The sequence below is a fragment of the Planococcus citri genome, chromosome 4 (genome assembly GCF_950023065.1).
Source record: "Planococcus citri chromosome 4, ihPlaCitr1.1, whole genome shotgun sequence".
NCBI classification, from domain to species: Eukaryota; Metazoa; Arthropoda; class Insecta; order Hemiptera; family Pseudococcidae; genus Planococcus; species Planococcus citri.
In genome coordinates, this window is record NC_088680.1 from 56,066,815 (window position 1) to 56,092,188 (window position 25,374).

The 25,374-nt window shown below is 31.0% G+C and overlaps 1 protein-coding gene across 7 annotated transcripts in view; it reads right to left on the bottom strand.

Annotated features, from left to right (window-relative positions):
* Window positions 1-25,374, bottom strand: part of Mctp (multiple C2 domain and transmembrane region protein) — an 87,737-nt gene that overhangs the window by 5,057 nt on the left and 57,306 nt on the right. For 4 of the 7 annotated variants that reach the window (XM_065363962.1, XM_065363963.1, XM_065363961.1 and 1 more), the window contains 7 exons: window positions 20,042-20,182; window positions 14,310-14,595; window positions 7,762-7,913; window positions 1,760-1,892; window positions 958-1,100; window positions 749-828; window positions 49-157 (listed from right to left, as the gene is read on the bottom strand). In XM_065363962.1, coding sequence (XP_065220034.1) covers window positions 49-157; window positions 749-828; window positions 958-1,100; window positions 1,760-1,892; window positions 7,762-7,913; window positions 14,310-14,595; window positions 20,042-20,098 — 960 coding nt within the window. In that variant the 5' untranslated portion in view covers window positions 20,099-20,182. The remainder of the gene's footprint in view (window positions 1-48; window positions 158-748; window positions 829-957; window positions 1,101-1,759; window positions 1,893-7,761; window positions 7,914-14,309; window positions 14,596-20,041; window positions 20,183-25,374) is intronic. The other 3 variants (XM_065363960.1, XM_065363959.1, XM_065363966.1) reach the window with 1 other exon arrangement.

Below are 25,374 nucleotides of genomic sequence, written 5' to 3' on the forward strand. Positions count from 1 at the left end.
CTCGAACAACATTGATTTTTTTTCTTTCTCTTTAACCATATATCTTACTTGCTCTTTATCTTGTTGTGTGCGAGGCCATAAAGTTGCCGTGAGCAGAATTTCGCCTAAATTTTCCGATCCTTTGTTGTCTTCTAATGGTAACGTTAATTCGTGAGGCCTGAACATTGTAAATAGGTACGTTTTAATTATTTTTTTCCTTTTTGAAAAAACCCCTTAGGATGTTTGAAAAAAAATCATCTTTGAAATTCTCGAGACTCGACGAATAAGTATACGAAGATGCTCGTAAGATCAATGAAATTTGATGCCAAGAAAGAAAAAAGAAAAAAGAAAACAACGAAAGATAGTAATCTAATGTTGGGCTTTTAGCCATTATCAAAGTCGTCTTTGTTTTTTTATTATTATTACTATTATTAAAGATTTTTTTTTCAGTTCTTTTATCGGTGTTTTGTTCAAGGATTTATACAAACAGTATTTTTTCAAGGTTGGTTCGATTTTTTTGAAATTCTACCAATGGGACAGCATAATTATTTAATAGTACATAAGCATATTGAAAAAAAAAAAAAAAAAGTAAAAAATATTTAGATAGGATGCGAGAGAAAAGCAGAAAAAATTTGAATCTATAGTAAAAACTGCAATAAATTGATCGAATGAGCAAAATAAATCAGCAGTCAGTAAAATACATAGAATAAGATTTTAAAAATAAATATGTTATACTCGAGTAAAATTATTCATAAAATTATTCACTCACTTTCCAAAATCCAACTGAGTAATATCTAAAAAAGTAGCACCAATAAAATCGTCTTGAAGACCCCAATCGTAATCAAATACCTGAAAAACCAAACAAATTGCATTTCAAATAACTTCATCGCCATTTAGAAAATAGGTATAAATAACTTCGAATACAAAAACGTCGCGTTAACAAGTACCTAAATAATAAAACTGCACCATAATCCTTACCTTTATCTGGACAGGTAAAAAAGGATCCTCAATAGGTAATGTGAAACTTTCATCCCACAAAGGATTCAAATCTCTATAAATAGTTTTAGACTTGTAGACTAGTTTTCCATTAATTTTAAATTTAACATACGGATCACTGGTACCTGCGAAAAAGTTCACCGTAAGAAATCTTCATTAAACGAAGGCTCGTTTACTTTAAAAAACACAGCAATGAAAAATTCATGCCTAATCCGCTAAGTCTTTCTATACAACTAGCTCGGAAGAATAATTTATTTAAAACGAGGACCTACGAGTCGAATTTCTTCGACTAGCTCGTTTTGTTCGTTCGCATTTTTTTTTTTGTTTCTATTTTTTCTATACGAGAAAATTCTCATGTAAGTCTACATTTTTATCCTTTATACTCGAGGGATTTAGAGTTCTAGATACCAAGACTTTTCATAAAGATTAGCATTCAGAGTTCGTGGTAATTCGACCTTCATTACAAATCGCAATATAAATTTCAATACATGTGAGTTATGTATTTTTTTTTTTTTTTTTTTTTTTTTGAAATAGGTAGAAAAAAATTGCTTGATTCCCTTGGTAGGTAGGTAATATATTTTGGCTTAGTTACTTGAAAGATAACCTCGTTTATCAATTTATATATTGACTATTGAGCCATCAATTTTTATTCAATTTTCCATAATTGAATATTAAATTATATCTCAATAACTATCTACTATAGGTACTCAAGCATAAGTATAGAGGCTGCTACTTAGATTAATGATATTATTTTTTTTATATGAAAAAATTTCTGGATACATACCACTTTTATCTTTGGCAATCAAATTCCTGCCACATTTTAAATGAATTCTGAGTTGAAAGAATGAATATTGTCGAAGAGCTGTTTCTCGACTGACGCCGGATTCGCCTTTATTATTCTCTCGGAATTCATCTACCTGTAAAAAAAAAAGAAAAAAAAAATGAAATTTTTTCCAAATGTGAGACACTATCAGTTACTCTATCTATCTATTGATGGGAATTATTTATGATATCAAAACTGAGCTTAAAAGGGGAGGAAATGAAGCTTTACCTATTTAATTGATATATACCTACCTATCAAAAGATCACCCCAATTATCTCACCACAAAAACTTCCGTCTCTTCTTTTAAACTTGAACTCTTTTAAATTACATAATACACATACAAGAACATCACTAGCTTTCATCTTATCTTCAAAATTCATATCTCATTTCTCACCCACGGTATCATACGATTTGAGCATCTGTATCGTTGAAATTCATCAGTATTCGAAGCGATGTTCTTCATTATCATTGTCAATATTCACGTGGTGCTAAAATTATGTTGTTATACTTATGTACACCATTGTTCATATCATGTTTAACAACAGCATCCAAACCTTACAACACTCCACCAGCTGTACAATACGAAAAAGTCATAACGCATCAATGGCCCAGCGAATGCCGTCCACTCAGACCAGGTACCCTTTCAATTTACAACAACAATATCCAACCAGTCGAAGTGCATTACCTCACTCACACCATAATGGATGGTAACGAAATCGTATTCGAGGAAATACTCAAGTCTATGTCGTTCAAAGCTCGGCAACTATCTCAAGATATTCCTATCTCGTATCAGTTTGAGAACCCTCAGCTTAAAGATAAATGGGATGTGAATTTTCGTTTCGATGGTAAAAATTATACTTTCGAGAATAGCGAAATTTATTGCACTTTTAACGACGATAGCAAAGGCATATTAATGATAACGTTTTTCAATTATCGTCGCACTTGTAGGTTTAAAATGGCTGGCGGATTCGAAGTGCCATTTTCTTTGATAGAAACGTAATAACCTGTACTTAATTTTATGAACGAGCAGAGTTTATTTACTTATCTATTCGGATTATTATTTGCACGATACGGATACCTACCTAACTATTTATTTCATTCATTTTTTGTCGACAATGCAACTAATCTTTTTTCCCCTTTATTTGGATGTAGTGAAAAATTATGTTATTAAAGTTTCAAAAATGCATATTTCGGTTTTTAATATAAATTTTTGAGGAATAATTAAAATTTTGAAGGTTGGCGAAAGTTTAAATTAAAATAAGTAGATATTCATTTTTTTTTTTTTTTTGAAAGTAGGTATTCTGCATGAAATTGAAACTTTTCACCTAGAAGATGAGGAAGGGAATTCCAAAAATCCTCAATGTAAATATTTTTTAGAAGAGGATAGAGGGTAGTAAAAACAATTGTGAAAAAGTGATCAAAATCTAGATCCTTTTATTTTTTGTTGCTTTTTATTAATATACCATTTTTGTGTTTCTTGATTCGAATTTTCATTTGGGATAGGGGAGAGAGACCTGAGATGTTCATAGAAGTATTCGAGAGAGTATTGGAAAGCCGAACAAACTTCATTTCATTAGATAAATTTAAAAACAAATTTTTGCAATAATTATAATTTTTCATGGCTAGTGTAGCTAAATTTTCATCAAGTAAACGTTTTTGGTATTTTTATTCAAACACTCGTGGTGGTGGACTTTCAAATACTTTTACTACGAAGTTTCTAAAAAAATTCATCTGCTCAAAGATGAAAAACATTAAAACATTTTTCGACTTTCGTAATTGCAACTATTTCAAATACCACGAGAAAACCAAAGGTTTTAATGTTATTTCACCACAATTTGAATGTACCACATCAAGAAACATGAAGACTTAAAAATCTCGTAGGTATTCAAAGAGAAGAATGCGAAACCTAGACTTTACGCGAGGACACGAATAATAATGCACATTCTAATGAAAACGAATCGAAACGAAAATTTCAAAGCGTTGTTTTAATTTTTTTCATTTCAAAAACAAAAACTTTCCTGTAATTTTTGAAATTCAAATAAAGAATTTTTATAACGAGAATATTTTCTCCACATTAGCATTTTTGCAAAATACGTACTTACATAACTCTAAAAAGTAAAAGTTGTACACCTATTTTTGTTTTATTTCATTCGTTATTTTTTGCAAGTAAGTGAAAATGAGAGAACCGAGAGGTCCTCGGTTTTTGTTATGCATCGAATGTATAAAAATCAAATTGCCTGTTTGAATTCTTCGCATAGTCATGAGAAATTATCAAATACAAGTGTAAGTATGTACTTTCAAATACGTTAACTTTACGAGAGTTTCATTTCCAACAGATAACGTCAGAAAATTGTGTTGAGAAGTGCGAGTGTTTACAATCAATTCTTGGAATAAAACATCCTATCGCTCAATGGTACGTAAAAAAATAAATAAATATAACAAATGATACGTCAAATTTTTACGATTTATATTCAAGATATTTACGAGGAAAAAGATGGAAACATAAAAAATAATCATACTTGAAAATTTAAATGAAAAAAAAAAAAAAAAAAAAAAAAGGGAGAATTCGAAATTTGAATGAAAAATTATGGCATTTTTCTGTAGTTTGAACATAATAAAAATCATGGAGATGAATAACTGTTCCTAGTAAGATCAATTAAAAGAACACGTTTTCAAAACACAACGTTAAATAATACAATTTTTCATGCACTTTTTCATCGTCTACAAAAAAAAAAAAAAAAAAAAAAAAACAGAAAAAATTAATTGATAGAAATTTGAAAAAAAATAAATAATAACAGCTATAAGTAAGTACTTTTTGGGCCATTTCAGGAGAAGAGAGAAGAGAGAGGGGAGTAAAACGTGAAAATCTAGGTATTGATTAAAATGTTACTTATATGTATTGTAAATTTAATATTCGTCATTTTCAGGTTTAGATTTTTGTACCTACCATTTGTACCGAAAATTTTCAAAAAAGTCCTTAAAAAATTCTAAATTTTTTATGTTGATTTTTGGAGCAGAATTACACTTTTCTTAGGTCCACTCATTCTTACAAAAAAAACTTTCAGTTTCTCCCGAAACAAATTTTCAATACCAGAATTTTTGATTCTCGAATTTTCAGTTCCTGTATTTTCAATTCCATAATTTTTAATTCCTACGTTTTCAATTCCCGATCTTTCAGGTTCCAATTTTTCAATTCCCGAATTTTCTACACCCAAATTTTTCAATGTTTTCAAAATCAACATTTTAAACATTTATTTCACAACTTGGGGGGGGGGGTGGAGGTGAAAAATTTACAATATTATGTTGAATTTATTTTTATAAATTTTCGAAATTGAAATTATAAATTTTGAATGTATTTTGAAGCGTGGTAGGGGGGACAGGAAAAATATGTTGATGGAAATTATTCATAATTCGCAGCAAAAACTTTTCAAGTAGGTAATTCATTTGAAAAAAATTTTCAAAATGTTTAATTCTAAAGTTCAATTTGGAATAGAAAAATTACACTCTTTACAAGTCTTTCATGTTTTTCTGAATTTAAATGAGGTAGGTGCTTCGAAAAAAGGAATGCAAGATAATATACGGATGGGACTTTGTTGTAAATTCATTTGCAGCAAAAATTTTCTAGCAAATCTCCTTGAAAAAATGAAAAACAAACAAACAATTTTCAATTCTTAATGTTATTTTGAATGGGAAAAATTGGACCCTTTTCAGGTCTTTTGATTTTTTATAGATTAAACAATTTTGAATTTATTTGGAAAAAAGAGAGGGTGAAAATAGGTTCTTTAAAAAAAAAAAAAAAAAAAAAACAGTGAGATAGATGCAAATTGAGGTGGAAAGGCGAGAGGGTTCAACACACTCGTGATAGTCCAATATCAATTTTTACAATATAAGTACCATCTATCTTTTTGAAAAAAAAATATTACTATTTCTTTTGTTTTTTAAATTAAAAACAGTTGAACTTTGAATTAATTCTGGAAAAAAAGGAACATGAGTAAAATATCCGTGCAGTTAAAAAATGTCAAGGATAAATTAAATACTTCTTTTTCAGACTCAATTTTACAAAAAAAAAAAAAACAAAAAATCATTCTCACACAATATATTTATTTGAAATGTATAAAATGTTCAATTTTCAAGCTGATTCAACTGGAAGGAGGGGAAGAGGAAAGAGAGAGAAAAATGAAAGTACTGCATAGTTCGGTAAAAAAAATTGAAGACAACTGTCTCTTTTTGGATTTATTTTGAAAAACAATCAAAATGATTTTTTTGATTTTTTTAAAATTAAAAGAAAAATCTCTTAGTTAAGATATGAAAATTGTCAGCTAAAATTTTCACGAGTTCGTTTGAAAGCAGTAGAGCCACGAATACAAAATTTAAATTCTTCAATCATGGGGAAAAAAAGTAAAAATAAAACTCCAATTCTCCCTCCAATAAAGATTTTCATCTCTCTCCCCTTGCAAAATAAAAACAATATCTTATTTTCGAAATCAAATGTAAAAAAAAGACCAATTTCCAATTCCAAAGAGAATCATATTCGTACCACATCGATAAAATCCATTCGAGAAAAAAAACCATCCACCTCGTTTCAAATACCTTACGATGAATTCGGTATCACAAAACATTCTATCGCTATCTTATCAAATCAAAAAACTTAATCGCCTAAAACATTCGAACCTATGAATTGAAAATTCAAACCGCGAAAACGATGTTCATCTTCGCCATCGAAAGAAATGTTTTTTAGCCATTTTTTCGTATCAAAAATATGCTCGTTTACTCATGTATCCTAATTATCGGCGTATCGTTCGTGTTAATAAATGAAGCAGCCAAACCGATAGCCAAATCACCAGGTAAGGCGGCAGCCGGAAAACAAAAACGACCAAACACCCACGCGACTACAACGGAAGCACCCAAGAATAAATCCCATAAATCGGTGAAAAATAACGGATCGAGAAAATTCAATCGGACTATTCCACCTTTTCGTTTGTATCAAATATCGAATAAAACTTCTTTCACGTTGAAACCCTGGAACGAGAATGAAAACGGTAAGCTGGAAAATGGCACGATGACTTTTTATAATAGACTCGAACAAGCCGTGACTATTTACGAATTCAAGCATTATATTTACAAAAACGATGAACCTATTTATTCGGAAAAATTCAAGAATATCGTCATTCAGAGGGCTCGTTTAACCGGTGATCTTACTTTTCGTTATCATGATGGCGGAGATCCCAGTTTTACAGATTATTGGACTATATTTTACATAAACAAGGGTCAAAATTTAACCACCACGAAGGAGAGATGTCTGTATAATGTTGGATCTGGTCCTGGAGCTATACTTTTGATTTCGTTTCAAAAACATCTAAGTCAACCAGCTAGGATTAATTTTCGAAGAGTAGGTCTCAATGAAGGTACTTTTTCCATACGTGAAGTGTAATTTCGATATTTTTTTATAAGTCAAGATATGTTGTAATAAAATGTATGAAAATAGAATCCATTTTATTCTTATACTTATCTACTGTAAGTTACCCTAGAATGAATTTCAGATAAAATATATAACCACGAATAATTATTGGTATCAAACAGAGACACTTTTATTTTATGTTCCTATTCTAAAGGCCTCTACGAACACTTTTTTTTTTGCATTTTCCAAAAGTGTGTTATTAATGCAGCTTTTAATACAGCTGATACAACTGCTAATCACGACATTACATCCTAAAAGCGTAAAAAGTTATACTTTATACCCTTTTATGGGTCATTTTCAACACGCCATTATGCATAAATTTTTCCACTCTCGTGACATCGCTGACCAAACACCTTTTTTTTCTGATAACATTATATTCCACAAATTTGGGTAATTTTTACCATTTGGTGTATTAAATGGAAAAAAAAAGGACGCTCTCGTGCTCATGGGGATGATATTAAATTCGTTAAAAATTTATGACTCTAGGTAACTTTTTTTCGCTTACTTTATTTTGATATGAATAATTTTCAGTGCATGAAGGTTCGATAACTTCTTTCATCTCTTCATCGTGAGCATCTCCATTGCGACAATCTTCGAATCTTATTCTTGGTGATATGTCATTAGTTGATTGATTCATTTCGGCTGAATGAATTATACCTGGAAACAGAAATACGAGTAAATAAAAATAAACACGTAATAAAGGTCTAGGTTAAAATACGTCATATTGTGTGGGTTTTTGAAAAAATTACGGTAGATGTCATTTTTGTTCTATACAAGGAAGAATATGGCGTCTCATTGCATGACGAAAATTTCTTTATTTCTATTTCCTCTCGCTCACGCAGATTTACCAAAAATATATTATGTACCTACGTGAATGCAGACTACAGGGTGTTTCGAGTGATCGCGATTTACTGTTTTCCATTACATGATGACGCAGTAGTCTAACCGTAAAGGTATGATACATGAGTTGGTGTAGGCTGATTAATCTGCTTACATTAAAGCAAATGAATTTGTCTACTTTGAACTTTGAAGGGGAAAATGTCAGAAGGAAAGATGATATTTTTAGAGAAAGATGTTATTATATGATTTCCATGATTCGAAATTTTTTTTATACATTATTGGAGATTACTTTTACGTCAATCAAAACGGTTTCACGTTAACTTATTTTTGTAAGTTAGCGTAAGCATTACAAAGACAGCTGGCATGGTATACCTTTTTCTCACGCATATACAAGAAATAACAATGAAAGTTGAAGGTGGTTTTTTTGTTTTTTTTATTCCCATGAAAATGGTTTTCCAATATGTATTTGGAAAAAACAGACCAACAAAAAAATTGCCTTTTTGAATTTTCAAGGTGGTCTAATCTCATTCTTGAATTTTTCAACTGACGTTTTCAAATTTAAAAATTGCTCATTTTTAGAATAATTTATTTCATTTTATTGACTTGTTAAAGTAGCACAGTAAGCACTTAATGTAAGTAAATGACTTGTAAATTCCGCTTGCGGTCCCTTACAACAATAAATTATTTGATTTGATAAATTGAAAACTATGAAATTTCAACGATTTCCCAACGACTAACCAAATCAGCGTCTTCTTCTAATCCCCAATTTTCTGATCGTTCTGAAGCTTTTAGTTGAAAACTGATTTTTTTTTTTATAATAAAAATTTTGAATTTTTTCATAACGAATTTCAAATTTTTAATACTTAGCCAAAACTTTAATTGAAACCCTTTTTCGACCAGTCTAAAAAAAAAAAAAAAAAAAAAAAATGCCATTCCACATTTCAGTCAATTTTAGATAGAGAACTCAAGGGTGTTTTGACTAAGTAATATCTGTATTACTTTAGTTTTGACTATATAAGTAAATAATTCAAAAAAAAAAAAAAGAAGAGCCCAGATGTTTAGTATTGCATGAATCTTTTCATAAGGTATAATTCTGAAAAAATACGTAGGTTGTATTCCATTTCAAAACCAATTAAAAACAATTAAAACCATTTTCCAAAATTTCTGAAACTTTGTCTATAGGAAGTTTTTGAAACCGAAACTAATTCGTAACTACAAAGAAATTGTTTCATAATGATGTCTTTGCAGATCGAAAGGTACACATAAATTTTGATTAGGTATCCATCACCTATATAAAAATACAATTAATCAGCAGTTTTATAGCCAAAATTGATTTCTATCCATTCTAAAAAAAAAAACTGAATTTCTGCAGAAAATCGATTGTGCGCTGCAGGCTCTAGGACACTTTAATCCGGAGAACATAGATTCAGTAGGTTGATAGGTAGTAAGTAAGTGGTGACAAAACATTCAACGTTTCAACTCGATTATATTATGAGTATAGCACGACAAAATATTTTCAGATGAGTCAGAGTGGGAAAATAACAGAAACTGTGAAAAATGAGCTAAAAGAGAACCAAAACAAGCTCGGATGCCTCTAAAAGTTTTGAAAGCTCAACGTAAATGCATAAAACAGATTCAATTTGATGAGGACCGTGTATTGTTGCACAGTTTGATTTTCGATTCGAGAAATTTTGTAAATCAATGTTTTTTTTTTAAAAAAATAACATTAAACGATATTTTTGGAGAAAAACGAAACTATAACAAAAATTGAAAACCCAAAACGAAATAAAAATCAAAATTGTTATACAAATAATGAACTAAATAAGTACCTACAGAACGCTTCGTTTTCGTTTTTTTTTTTTTTTTTTTTTTTGGTCTTATTGTTGAATACGAGTGAACCGAAATGAATTTTTAGCAACTTAAACCTGTGTACCTACAATACACTTTTCATATCATTTTTACGAATAAAATTTTCATCTAAAAACATAAAAAATAATTTGGAAATTAATGAAAATGGAAAAATTTATTTTCTAGTTCTAATTCCGCTCTTTTTAATTTCATGTTTTGCGTACAAGATTTCATCCTCTTTCAGGTTCACGTTCTTATGGTTTTATACAAAAATAAAAAATTGAAAATTATTAAATGAAAATTCTCAGTGGCGTAGCCAGGATTTTCTCAAGGAGGGGGCAAAACCAGATTTTTAGGCATGAAAAATCGAAATGAGGGGTAATTTTCTGGAAATCTATTGTAATGTGTAGTGATTTCATGAAAATGAAGGCAAAGTTACTGCTCGAGGGAAGCGAGAGCGAAAATTTTCGGAAAAAATGGGTCCAAACAACGAAAAAACGTCTATTTTTGCATATTGTTTTCTTTCAAATTTTCGCTCTCAAGGGGGGGCTATGGCCCCCTTCGCCTCCCCCCTTGGCTACGCCACTGAAAATTCTTAAACCTCATCTAAAGTGTTCAACACAAATTCATTTGATGATTTTTTTGGAGAGAGGAGGAACGAGACGGAGGGAGGGAGGGGTTAAAATTTCACTCATCAATTTCTCATTTGTTCGATATGTAGGTAATCAGGTAATTTGGGGTTCATTTTATTTTATATATATATCTATTTGGGGGAGGGGGAGAGGTGTCATGAATTCCTTTGCCATTTCAACTTTGCCTTTTTCACATTTTCATTTAATCAGAAATACCTTTAGGTATGTACCTATTTTTCCAACTTGTCCATTTTTTTCAAAAAACGTAAAATTAATTCTAAAAATTAGTTATCTTTATTTTTTGAAAAAATTAGTAGAAAAAAATGTTTTCAATTTTGCTAAAGTGGGAAGATTTAAAATAGGTACTCCAATGATTTTTTTTTTTTAAATCTGCAGGGGGACATGAATTGAAAAATTCGAAGTCTGATATTGGAAAAAATAATAAAAACGGAATAAAAGTAGGACTTGCAAGCTTAGCAGAACTGTAAGACACCCTATATCATTTTTAATAGCCTCTCATATCAATGACCAATGACCATAAATTAAATAATCACGTACCTCTCTCAAACCATAAAAAATTTCAAACTTTTGCTTTTCTGCTAAAAAAAAGTATCAAAAAATGACAAACAAAACAAAACCGAAATCAAAATTAATAATTATTATTATCCATTAATAACAAAAAATGAAACCAAAACCAAAAAACGATCACAAAAAATAAAAACTTGGCAAACCGAAACCAAAAACAAAAACGAAACCGATGCATGGTTTTACAGTCTCCAATTCTTTACTCCAATAATTCAAGTTTTAAGTATAGGTAGATGTTTCTATCATCAATTATTAGAGTTGCAAATTTTCTCTAAATTTTAAAACTCCAATGACGTCATTTTTTAATTTTTTGTAGGTAGGTATAAGTAATTTTGCTTTATTATTCATCACTTTTTAAATTTTTCTTGTTCTAATTTCACGTTGATTTTTGGTAAGTATTTGTACTTTGCCAGCATCAGAGCTGTGAAGAAGAAGAGGGCAAAAGGGGCAATTCCCTCCAGGTGTCAGTTTCGTGCGGGTCCGGAAAATGTACAACCTTGGATAATTCATATAATCTATCGAGAGAGAGGCAAAACAACATTTGCTTTGAGCCAGTTCATTTTTAATTTTGAATTTTGATGGTCTTGGTAAACATTTTATATGAAAAATATGAATAATGAACGATTCGTTGAGACGATAGATTCATTCACTCAGATATTTAGTTACTTTTCTGAATACAAATTACATTGCAAATCAAACCAAAAAATGTTCTTTAGAGTTTTACGTAAATATGGTAGGTATACGATTTCTATATTTTGCTTTAACGATGCACTCAACTTGAAGCATGCTCACAAACATATAAATTCGCCAATATTTAAAATTAAAAGAGCAATTTTATTCAGTAGGTGAACAAAATTTCTATCATGTAGGTAACTTATTTTATTTAAATTCAAAAATGACAGAAAGAAAAAAGCTCTATAAATGTAAATCAATACTAGGTACATAATTTCCACTTACAATAGGAACTGAACATCAACTACCTACACCTACAATGTGTATGTGCATTTACATAGTGTTATGTGTGAAACGTACTCGTATCTGGCGTTTCACCAACAGTTCACTGCTTTTCATTTAATCTTATATAGGAAATTAAATGTGAATAGATTCGTCTGCTGTTGAGATTTCAAAAGAGAAAAACCCATTCATTTTCGAACGTTATTTTTTCATCGAGCTGTCAATTTATTCATCCATTCGATAGATATTCGCAGATTAAATTTAGGCGCAACAACAAATGAACAAACATAATTTTAGAATGCTTATTGAAACGTCGAAATGGAAAATTTTCCAAAAGGCTGATTTCAGTATCCTTCGGGTCAATAAACGTAGTGAATTTATATGAATCATCGATATCAGATATCATTAGTATGTACATCCTCAAAAGTTGCTTCAATTTAACAAAATTTTGAGTTTAATAAAAAGATACTCAATCCCATTATTTACCTCAGTTAATATTTTTGAGAGGAAAGTTTAAGGAAAGATGGACGCTTGAAACAATAAAAATTTCAAGCTTGATTGGCTTGATCCATCATACAAGGTGATTGAAGATTGAATCAAGCAGAACGAATATATACCTAATCGATAATTTTTTGAATTAGGTAGGTACGATTTTTTTTCAAAATCTATTCGTAAACCTCTTTTAATTCTCAAGTTACTCAAACGCTCAAACAATTAAAACGGTGTTTATTCCTTCAATTTTTAGAATAAGCAGCATGTTCGTTCGACATTTTTTTCAATTCAAATTTTCAGCTCAGTCTAATACTTCCTCAACACCCTGTAAAATTTCTATGGTCCTGGTTACATAAAATTCGTGCTCTTGAATTTGATCATTTGCATGTCGATCATTACACTCGGTGACTCGTGCATCAAAATACAAGTCTGTGGTCTCATAAAAAAGTAGGGAAAAAACAGCAATTGAAATAAATGAAATACTACGTATTTATTTCACTAGAATTGGCGTATTACGAGTAGGTAAGACATAAATATATTCACACCTCTCTACTGAAAAATACCCGCAATTCAATTCTCAAGCAAACTGATCAACAAAATACAAGAGCTACTTTTTTTTTTTTTTTTTTTTTTTCATAAATGAGCTATCGACGAAAATTACAAAGCAAGCATCGTCAAAAGCTTCAAAACTTCGATATATAGACAATTGAAATGGCGTGTTTCTGAGCTTTTAAAGACGCTAATAGATTTCATTGACGTTTTGACACTTTAAGTGCTTCCTTTACCTGTAGAACTTTCTATCTGTCTACCACATAAGATGGATGAAGTAAGAAACCGAAAGAATCTGTATATAGATATCGTCCAATACACCGCAAGAAAAAAGTTATTCATCGTCATAATTCGTACCATTTTTTTTAGGCTAATTTTTCGCCAAATCGTTCATTTTTTTTGCCAACCTAATCCAGTAAAATACGCGAAAGATAATGGTACCCTTTTATTTCTAGAGCTGGCAAAAATATACGATAATGTGATAATTCAACAAGTTGAAAGTTTAATTAAAACTGTTTGAAAGTTACAAAGTGAGTTTTATTTTCGAGCCTTCGAGGGGTACATAAGTACTTCCGTCGTTGTGAAATATTTATCAAAGTTTTAGATAAAATCTCATTTATTTCGTTCTATTTATGGGGAAAAAATTGAGAAAATTTTTCGATTAGGTACGTGAAATATTTCTTTTTAGTTACACGGTACGTCGGTATAGCCGATTTCGATATAAAAATCCAGTTTATCTCGCGCGTTGGAAATGTGACAAAATGTCAAAAAACCTGTAGTCGACGTATCGTCGAGCTTTTTGATACGAAAAATGGTGGCAATTTTGACAACCGAGTTGAAATTCAGTCGTAAATTACAAACGTAGGTATCTAGGTAGGTCATACGTTGACGTATATTTTTTTTCCTCTCCCTTATTTTCTAGCATTAAATAGAAGTTGGTATAGGTATTTTCGTCGAAACATTCGAGTTTCTTTGGATAAACAACACTGCTCTGTTTTTATTTCGATTTTGTTATATTTGCGTTGAAAGAAAAAGCGTACGATTTTGGGAATACGAGCGAATGGTGACTTTCTATTTATTGCGTTGTCGTAAAATTCTTCGATGGGCGATAAATTAATTCGGCGTGAAATAGACTCGACTCGATCGAACTCACCTAATTTTTGCGATAAGGAAGACGTTGTTTTTTGTATTGCCCTGTGAAACGGTGACTGCGAAAGAGGTGTTGCTGAGCTGCTATGATCGGATGAATTATCAGCTGCGTAATCTGTACTGTATCCGACTTCATAATGGCCATACACTTTACGTACTTTGTTCGGCGAATCGTCACTTATGGCTTGGAATTCTTCGCAAATGCCATCGCCTCCTTCGTAGTAATAGTCTTTCTCCGAAGGTGACTTTGAATTCTGCTTATCACGACAGCGACTTTTCGACCATCTCTCCTGTACAAAAATAAACACACCAACGAATAAGTTTTTCGAAATTATGAGATATTATACTCTTTATTTCATCGTCTTATGAATTATTTGTCGTCAAATTTTCCAGATTTGAGCCGTATTAAAATATTCATCGTCTCTGATTCTGCTTTTCTCTCACGACTCGAAATAAGCACACGATGCGATATAGGTATACTTATTTCGATGTTGAAAAATAGGTACCTTCGTTTAACAAACCGTCTCGTTGGGTTATATTTTATTCAAGATCAACGCCAACTAAGAAATGTTGAATTTCAAAATTACTTTTTAATCAACTCGCTCGACGCAGAATCTTGCAAAAATGTTTTCATTAGGGGCTTTTTCTTGCTTTGCTTAATACGTCAACATGGTCGCTTCGGTGAACACATATTAGCAAAAAGTCGAAATTAAACTCGAATGAAAATTAGGTACCTACCTAATGTAAGTAGGTTTGGGTACATTTCGTGGGCCTAAGGGTTTTCAAATTACATTTTAAAACATATGGTAGGAGTCAGTGGCGGACTGGGTCGGTTCGGGGCCCCTGGTGGATGCACTGAATGGGAGGCCCCCCAACATTTTCCCCTTCCCCCTTGAGAATATTTCTCGTACTGTTTTTTTCTCAGGTTTGGATACTTGAATCTAAGTTGTGCAATTGATTTTTGCTTTCGTCTGTTTATTAAATATTTCTAATATGGTAACAAAAAAGAGGAGATTTTTTGAGGGAGGTGGGCAAAAAATTTACCATAAGAAAAAAATACCAATTTTACCGAATAAAATGGCAAGTTTTTAAAGGGAAATAAAAGATGAAATGACAATTTTGTCAATAGATATCATTCGCATTTGGGCTCATGAAAAATTCTTATTTTTCCTTTTGGATGTAAGTATGGAGTTTCAAAAATGGATTTTTTTGGTTTAGAGAAGAGATAGAAATTGACCCAAGCAAAGCATGGACAAAAGCTTTTAAGAATTCGTATTTTGAGAAATAAAAGAAAAATTTGTTCACTTTTTTAGCTCAAAATTATAGAACTTGAATGACTGTTTTTTAAAAATCTCAAATTTGAAAATGAATAGCAAACATGCTCAGAGCGGAGTGAGAGCAAAAGCAAGTTTTGAGAAGTAGAAAATCAATGTTTTTTGAAGTGAAAAGTGTGGTGTTTTTTTTTGTAAGAAAATTTCTTGAAATTTGAATACCTACTTAATAGATTTTTATAAAAGTTCGATCTCAATTTGAAAAAAAAATTTTTTGAGAGGTAAAAAACAATGTTTTTTGTGGTGACTGATGAGTTTATTTTTTCGACCATACAATTTTATAATTTGAATGTACCTACTAAAATTGAACATTTAGATTTTTAAATAAGCAAAAGATAAAAAAAAACTGACCCGAGCGGAGCGAGGGCAAAATTTTTCAAAAATTTTTATTGGAGAAATTGAAAATATCATTATTTTTTAAATTTAAATATGACCCCAGGGGTCCCGAGACGCCAAGGGGCCCCTGGTGATCGCCAGGTAATCATAGGCCAGTCCGCCACTGGTAGGAGTAGGGCTAGCAGCACAAACATTTTAGGTAAGTATTATTTTAGCATGTTTTACTTTACGAGACTTGGTTCTGAGATTATTTGAGAGGATGAAGAGGGTATATTTTTACTGGACAATTTCACTCACGTGTCAACTGTAATATTATTCAGCCAAAAAAGGCTCAAAATAGAGCCGAACGAGTGGAAATCTTCCAAGTAATCTACAAATAAACAGGATTGAAAAGAAATTCTGGAAAAAATAACTCATAAGGAAGGCGTCCTAAAAATCAAAAATATGTTGAATCGGGCAAAGCAAAATTGAAAGAGCTTTCATAAATACACCTCTATCCAAAATTTCAAGTTTTAAAGTGCATTTCTTGATTATTAGTAAATTTTTGAAAATCCAACTAATTGTTGGGCTGAAAATGTGAAAATATCTCATTTTATCAAATTGACTTGGAACGTTTAAATTCGGTTTGAATACTATTTTCGAGCTTCTCCCCTCGATTAGAAATAGTTCCCAACCATTTAAAGCAATTCAAGATTAACCTCCAGCAGGTTTTTAAAATTGGAATTTTTACAAAATTTGATCCCATAAAGAAAGATTAAGTATCTCAGATTTACTTTACAATCTACTTTGAGCATACTGAGTCGATTAAAAGTAATTTCAAGACATTCTGAAGCCTCCAGTCACATTTTGAAAATTCCAAATTTTCAAAAAGTGTCCTAAAACTTGTCCAAATTAGCTTTAGTAGGTACCTCTAAGTTGTAAAGTATTTTAAAATTACGTGGTCATGCCTAATTTCAGAAACTGATTTTCATTTTTTGATTTTTGGAGAATTTTTTGAAAATTTAAATTATTGAAAAAAAAACAAAAAAAAAACCGGACAAATTAGTGTTGAAAACTGAAGTTATACCTACTCAGTTCATAATTCATTATCAACCAAATCCTCAAGCCTCCAACTAATTTTTGGATTTTCCAGTGTTAGGAAACTTATTATTAAAAAAGGATAAAATAAATTAAGCATCTCAAGCATCAGCTATGAACCATAATTTTATAGTCTTTGCCATTTTTTTGATCGATCAAGTACCAATTTTGTAAACCTTTTCCTTGGATTTATTCTTTGTTTTAAACACTAATTTTTCCTGCAATTTTCTTACCAAATTTCACTGAAATTTTATCGCTTTTTTAAAAATGAATTTTTATTGTTTTTTTTGTCAACTTCTCACTTTTAACATTTTTTATGTAAAGTTTTACCTTTCACTAAAATTGTATCTATAAATTTTGGTAATTTTCATCAACTTCAATAATGATTATTTTTTTGTATAATTTCCACACGTTTTTAAAGACCTTTTCGGGCAATTTTGTCAAATATCGGTAAGATGTTCTCACCTTGATAGTTTTTTTTAAAATTGATTTTTTCGTGTTTTTATTTTATTTTATCATTTTAACAATTTTTTACTCAATTCTTATCCAATGTCTTTGAAATGTCATTACTTTTTTTAGTACTTCTCATTTATTGTGATCATTTTTTAGTGTCATTTTGAGTAAAGTAGGGCCTACCATGTTTTAATCACCTTTTCATGCCATTTTTGTCAAATTTCATCGAAATGACTGCCATAATTTTTGTTTGGAAATTTTCTTTGATTTTGAGGCTGTTTTGTGTTTTTGGGCTACCACAAAGTCCAAACTGAGAAATAATAATAAAACTAAAAAAAAAAAACTTGATGATGTTATTTTTGTCAAAGTTCATTAAAATATGTACAAATATCACTTTTTAGTACCTTGAGGCTTGTTTTGTGGTTTTTACACCTATCAATAATTTAACACATTTTAACACAATTTTTACCAAATTTTATTGAAATTTCATCACTTCTTATCAATTTTTATTGATTTTAAAGCTTTCTTATAATTTTTGGATGATTTAACATGTATTTATGGAATTTTCACTCAAGTTCATTAAAATATCATCATTTTTGGGAAGGTAATTCATCATTGATTTTATGACTCTGATGTGTTTTTATAGCTATTTAATATTTTTTAAACAGATTTTTTTAATACTATTTTCAGAAAATTTCATTGAAATGTTCTCTTTTTTTGATTTTAATGCTTTTTTTTGTATTTTCATATCATTTTAACATGTTTTCAAAATTTTCCATACGTACCTAATTTTTTTCGAATTTTATCAAAATTTAATACTTTTTTTTAGTAATTTTCATTGATTATTATTCTATTGATGTTTCATATTAATCAACTTAATCTAAATATTTTCCTATTAAAAAAAAAAAATGTCAAGGTTGGGAACCGTGTTTTTATCCTACTTCTTTGAGGTCTAGACACATCTTTCAGCCTACGAATAATGCGAAACTTTGAAAATACATTATATTCAGTCGTATGTATCGAAAATTCATACAAGTTGAACGCTCAAATTATTAATTCAAATAAACTTTCAAGTGTTTTCATTTGCAGGTTTGTACGTAAAATGACGTCAAACTTTCATACAAAAGTTAAATTTGAAAGTTCGCCAAAACGTTTTTCCCAGATTCGAGTAATTATTCATATTATCATTAAGTGGGTAGGTAGGTAAGTAAACCATAGCTCAGTTTCAACACAACACATTTAAACGTAATCAGTAATATCTAAACAATTACAATTTTACCGAAAGTTTCACATTCGATTAATAAAATTTTCTTTTCAGTGCAAACTGAAACTTTGTTGCCTGACAATTATATTTCTTACAGAAAAGGACTCGTGATAAGGATAAAATTATCTATATCGTGGTCTAGTCTGCTCGTCGGATTGTATTAAATAAAATTTCACGACTTTTCCGGCTCTATATAGCTCTTGCAATGATATTTTGGCTCGTTTTTGTAGACACTTGGAAATTTGTTTTCGATTACAGCCGCTCTGGCGCCTGAAAGATTTTCAAAACTTGGGCTATCAAATTGCAAAATTTGCCCGGATTCGATTGTTTAACTTCCTCTATCCGTTTGTTTGGTTTAACCCACTCGTAATATTCCTATAATACCTTACTTTGAATGAACTGTTCAAGAGAATTTCAATGCCTTAAATTTTATTAAAATAATTTTTTCTGTTACCTACAAATTTCAACTCCCTTTTTTGTTGTAACAATTGCAAATTAACATAAGTAGATAGAAAAAATTTGAGCGAATTTTTTAAATAAATGTGCCTCTCCCCTCCACGGAATATTTGCCACACACACACATAAGGTATGTTTATAACAAAAAACGCAACAGCTCCCCCCCTGCAGCATCGTAGAAGCCCATAATATTCAGAAATTCCCAACCCAAAGACATATTCGAACGTAGAAAATCTACATGCGAAGAATTCCTTATATAATCTGGAAGACATCGTACCCGTTAATCTAATTGAATTTATTCTACCCTAACGATAGGTAATTTTATTTATATAGCTGACTGGTTCATTATATCAAATCATGCAGTTTCTTCTCTGGTATTTTTACGTCATCTCCGTTTTCTCCCTAAACTAACATTATGTGATTCTACAAGTAGGCTTTGGGGATGTTTTATATCGATTTTGAACGTCGTTTATGGTATTATATTTGCCTGGCAGCTTTACAGATGAACATACCAAATAATAAAATCACGATAATAGGATTAAATTTCCAATAAAATCAGCCAATAAGCGTCTGTGGGTACGTGTAGGTTGTCGGCAGGTAACTACACGAGAGTCCCATCTACTTAATTTCTAAATAAGCTTTGAATTCGAGCCAAGAAAAAAATTCAACCCTGATCCTAATGCTTTCATATTATTTTTAAAAATAATTTTTTTAAAAAAATTAAATAGGTATACCTCCTTATTATAGAAATGACGAAATGAAATTAATGATTAAAAACTGTTTTCTTCCTGTTGTCGATAAGTGAAAAAATATACTTACATGGCCAAAATAAATAGGTAACCCACGACCATAAAAACTTGACGTTATTTCATACATTAGCGACACGTTTTGTCCATTATTACTTTCAATAAAAACAATTCAACAATCATCGACTGTCTCCGTGACTTTCAAGATACAAAACTATAAGAACATAATGGAAACTCATTAACAAATCCGACAAAACACTTGGAAATAGTATGAGTGAAATTTCCAAACAATATTTCTTAGATAGCGTAGGTACATTTGACTCGAAATCAATCATTCGAAAGTAACGCATACGCGTTATTGTTGGGACTCATTTCGTAGAAAATTCCACAGCAAAGATGAATTTATTATACGTGATGTAATATTACAGAGGAAATAGGGCTTTGAATGAGTTACTCGAATAATACAAAACGAACATATCCATTTGTACGTCGAAAATCAGCTATCAAAATAAAAATGTATTCAAGTTAAACTTTGGCACGCGTAATAATTGACAATAAAGAAAGTTTTTGGATGAGATGAGATGCTTTAAAAGTTTACAGACAAATGACAGTAGATATTTTCTTATAAATTTCCCAACGTTATGCGTTTAAAGAATATAGACTGGTAGCGGTTTTACAGGAAAGCTTATAAATACGAGCACGTAGGTAAAAATAGAGGAAAGTTTGAAGACGAAGGTTACCCACGGTTTTGTGATATTTTTGACGTTTAAGAATTGTCGTTAAATATTAATGAAATAATGAACAAGGCCTCGTGTCAACTGTTAAGCATATACGAGTAATTTTGCACCAACACCTAAACAAAATTGATGTTTTCATATATGGACGAAAAGTATGGAAAGTATTTTTTGTCAGGAAGGGAAAATTTTGAGTAGGTAAATAGGTATCTTCCTTATAAAGGTAGGTAGGTATATATTTTATCAGAACATTTTAATTAAATATATGCATTGCACGCGACAATGCACGCATTTTAAAACCCTCGTGTTGGTAATTTTTATTTTTGCAGTTTTTTTATGGTTATTTTAGTCAGCTTACGTTTAGTTAAAGTATGAAAATCATTTCAATTTTACGACTGCGCGTAAACGGTGCAGCCTTTTAGAGAATTTTACACGCATAATAAATCATTCGTATAATTTATGAACAGCTTTCACGATGAAAATTTACTCACTTGAAATTTTGTTTTAGTTAACGGTGAAAGCAAATTTTCCCCATCGCGAATCAACTTTATACTTAATATTTCTCACGTTCGATAATTTTTTATTTTTTCTACTCTAATAAGTAACGTTTCTCTACGTTACCTATTAAAAATTGCTCGAAATTAACGTGAAAATAATGAAGCGTAAATGGTTGCTGTTTAACGCGATAGTTTTCGGGATAAGGGCTGAGTGGTATTAAAAATAGCTGATCAGAATGGAATGGTGATAATTTTAAGCTTTTAGCTGCTTGAAACCATTAACTAATGCACGTTAATCGATCACTTTATTTTGTACGAATAACGAAGAACTCTATGGTACATTTTTGTTGCCCGGCAATCGCGTTTAAGCAATTAATGCGACGATGGCGAGATTACTAGAATAAAAAATGAAGCATGGCTTTCTCCGAAGTCTCGATGGAAAATGGGTAGGGAACAAGGGAGTAGGTATAATTAATCATTACCTACTAATTGTGAATGTAGAAAGGACTGTTCAAAAAATTATGGATCAAAGATGGAGTAAGTATCCATGTACCTATGTAGTGAAGTTTCAAATAATAAAAATCGTTTTCCAGTGTAACATCAATGACACTTCTTTAAAGCATCTATGACAGATAATTTTGCATTTTGAAACAAAATTTTAAACAGATTAAAAAACTTTTTCAATGCCAAAATAACCAGGCCCATCCTCAGCATAAGGGCAGCCAGCCAGGGTTGGTAAAACGCTTTGCCCTGGTTGGATGAATTCGCAAATTTCTCCTCTTTCAAACAAATTTCAAAATCATTTTTTAATTTTTTGCAAGTTTGCATTCAAAATAATTGCATATTAAATACTGCCTTGCATTCAACATTATCCCTATTACTGGCTGCACTGACAAACATTTAGTATTCCAAGTTGTGAAGTTGTCCCAGTAGCAAACGTAAAATCAAAGAAAAGGAGCGGTAGGTACAGTGATTTTGTTTTATCTAAGAGTTCTGCTATTCACGAGCAAAGTGATGAAAGACGAGTGTAAAGGACTTTATTTCAAAATTTTGGATATGCTGACCACTGAAATTCAGGAGTGATTTTTAAATAATTCAACGTTGTTCAATTTGATTGAAAACAGAAGTACTCACCTATTATATAATTTCAATTTTGAAACTGGCAAAGATAGGTATCAGAGCTGAAAACGGTTACGCTACCCGCTAATGGGTATCTGGTGAAAATACCGGCTAAACCTGCTAGTGGCTGGTATCAAGTTGATTCGGGTGTAAATAGTAGCGTATAGCGAGCACAACCCGATTGATCTTGAACTTAGTCTGCGCACGCACCCCAAAACTTGATAATGTGTAAGTGGGAGGAGCAATGATGACGTCATGCCAGTACACCAGCAACTCATTCAACTCGCTACAGGTTTTAATGTGAACCAGTGTAAAAAATTTTCAACTCGCTAGAAGCTACTAGCGAGAAGCAAGTCTGTAAGATTTTTTAATGAAAAATGGTAAACTTTGAAAGGGGATTGTGCCAAAACTATTGAACAGATTTTCCTGGAGTTTGATTTATTTTGCTCAAAAAACATTCAAAAGCGAGGGTATGTCGAGATATTTTTGATTTAGGACATTTAATGGCTATGATAGGGAATTGAATGGAGGTACTTTAGATGCTCACATCTCTGTTGGAAAAGCATAATTAGAAAATATGGCTACATACCCTCGATTTCATAGATGAAATATCAGTAGGTATTGGTGAAAAAAAATTGGAAGAATTTTGAAAATTCACGGAGAAATCCCCGTCTGAAGTTTAGATGGGAGCAGGTTGCGGGACATAAGCGTAGTGCAACTAAATTTGTTCACTCGATTACACGCAGTCTTTATGAACAAACAATGAAAATAACGAACAAATCGGCTTCATATTTTGACTGGTTGTCGAATTACAACAAACTGGACCAATGACTGCGACCAGACCCGAAAATGCTAACAAGACCGACTGGACCTGACTGGACCTGAGACCTCTAAAATAAATGAAGAGCTCTATTCCAAAGTGGGTTAAGTCATTTTTAAAAAAAAAAAACATGTTTTACAGAGATTTTTACTTCAAAAGTGAGTTAAGTCATCGATTTTTCAAAGTGATTTTTTCTACAAGCAATTGTTCAATGTCCAAAGAAAGGAAAGGTTCACCGACCTTTTGAAACAGAACAAATTTTAGCAACAAAAATTTTAAACGCATTTTTTGGTGAAAAAAATGACTTAACCCACTTTGGAATAGAGCTCTTCAAATATATGTAAATATTAATCAAACAGATGACCCTCTTCAGAAAAAATACTAGGGACAGACCAAGACCAAAGATGTTTCTAAAAAATTGGACCAATGACTGCGGTTTGGACCTCAGTTATGTTCAATTTTTCAAATTTAAAATGCCATTTTAGGTGCCTATTTCAAATAAATTTCCATTATGATTCAATTTCTTTCAAAGTTTCAATGTTCTGAAAGCAAAAATTCCATTTTTCAACTCATTTAATGTGTTAAGAAGTTTTTTTCTAAAAATTTCTGGTCAGAATGGGGCCGGACTGACCCACAAAGACAAAAAATGTAGAACAGAATGACCAGACTGAACTGGACCACTTAAAAGCTCTAAACAAAGACCTTGATTTTGGAGCAACCGCAAAACTTGAGTGGTTCCTACAAGCCTGTGTAATGTTTTGGCGCATGTTTTTCAATAAATTTCTCTTTCATTGGTACATATTTTACATATTACATTTACAATGACTGATTGCTGAAATTATTAACCAAATTCAAAATTTGTGACCCCCCCCCCCAACAACTCATAAATTTTGGTAAATTTTAATGCCCTAACTACAATTTCATGTGACCTGACTGAAAAAATCCTGGCTACAGGCCTAAAAATAACGCAAACAAAAAAATTACTGTTAATTTACCAAAAAGTTACCTAATTTACAAAAAATTTACTAGTAATTTACAAAAAAAAATCACTTGCAATTTATCAAAAATTACTGGTAAATAATTTAACAAAAGATGCTTGTAATTTAGTAAAAAATTACTGGTAATTTATAAAAAAAATTACTGATAATTTACCAAACAATTACTGGTAATTTACCAAAAAAATTACTGGTAATTTACCAAAAAAATTACTGGTAATTTACCAAAAAAATTACTGGTAATTTACCAAAAAAATTACTGGTGATTTACCAAAAAAATAATTTACCAAAAAATTACTGGAAATTTAGTAAAAAAAAATTACTGGAAATTTAGTAAAAAAAATTACTGGTATTTTAGTAAAAAACTAAAGGTGATTTAAATACAAAAAATTACATGTATCATACTCATTTTCATCAGATGGTGTGATTCTTTCCCGCAATTCGGAAAAAAATGTGCTAATCCATTAAGAGTAGGAAAAAAATCAAAGATTTTAATTTTGCTGAATTTGCAAAAATCATGTACCTACTCAATGTTTTTTGAGTTGATATTAGTCTATAGACACAATTATTTAAGCTCATCGTAGTCACCCCAAAAGACAGTCAAGGCCCAGGGGCTCCCAAAATAGCGCGATTCGATTTTTCCAATAAAAATACATGAAAAAATTTGACGAATATGGTACAAATTCAGGTTGATCGTGAGGGCGGTCTGAAAATTTTGCCACGACGAGGGGGTTCTCACCTCCCGTAACCTCCTCTGCATGAGCTTTCATGTAAAATGCACAGACGAATTTCACAAAGGCTTCCGCTCAAATTCAGCAAATTTCCAATACAAACATATAAAAACTAAAAACTCCCATTACAGTGAAAAAAACACCTGGCACACATAAACCTCAACTCCTTCTACCTACATATACATATATTTCTTCAAAGGCCCACTCGTGCGTGAATAATTGAAAGAAAAAACTACCATCAGTAAAATATATGTGATTTCCAGACACAAAAATATACCTTTTTTCATTTCACCGAACAAAAGGCAAAGTCTCCCAACATTTATCTCGGTTTATGCATTGGTTTTAATTCGAAACGTATGTAAAAATAAAAGCAACGCGACGAAAAGTTTGAAACTTTTTTTTTTCTTCAAATTCACCAATGATTAAAAAAGCCATGCTTAATTTAAGCATGACAAATGTGCACTCAGCTTTATTAAAAAAATTTCAAATTAGGTACATGGTTTTTGAATT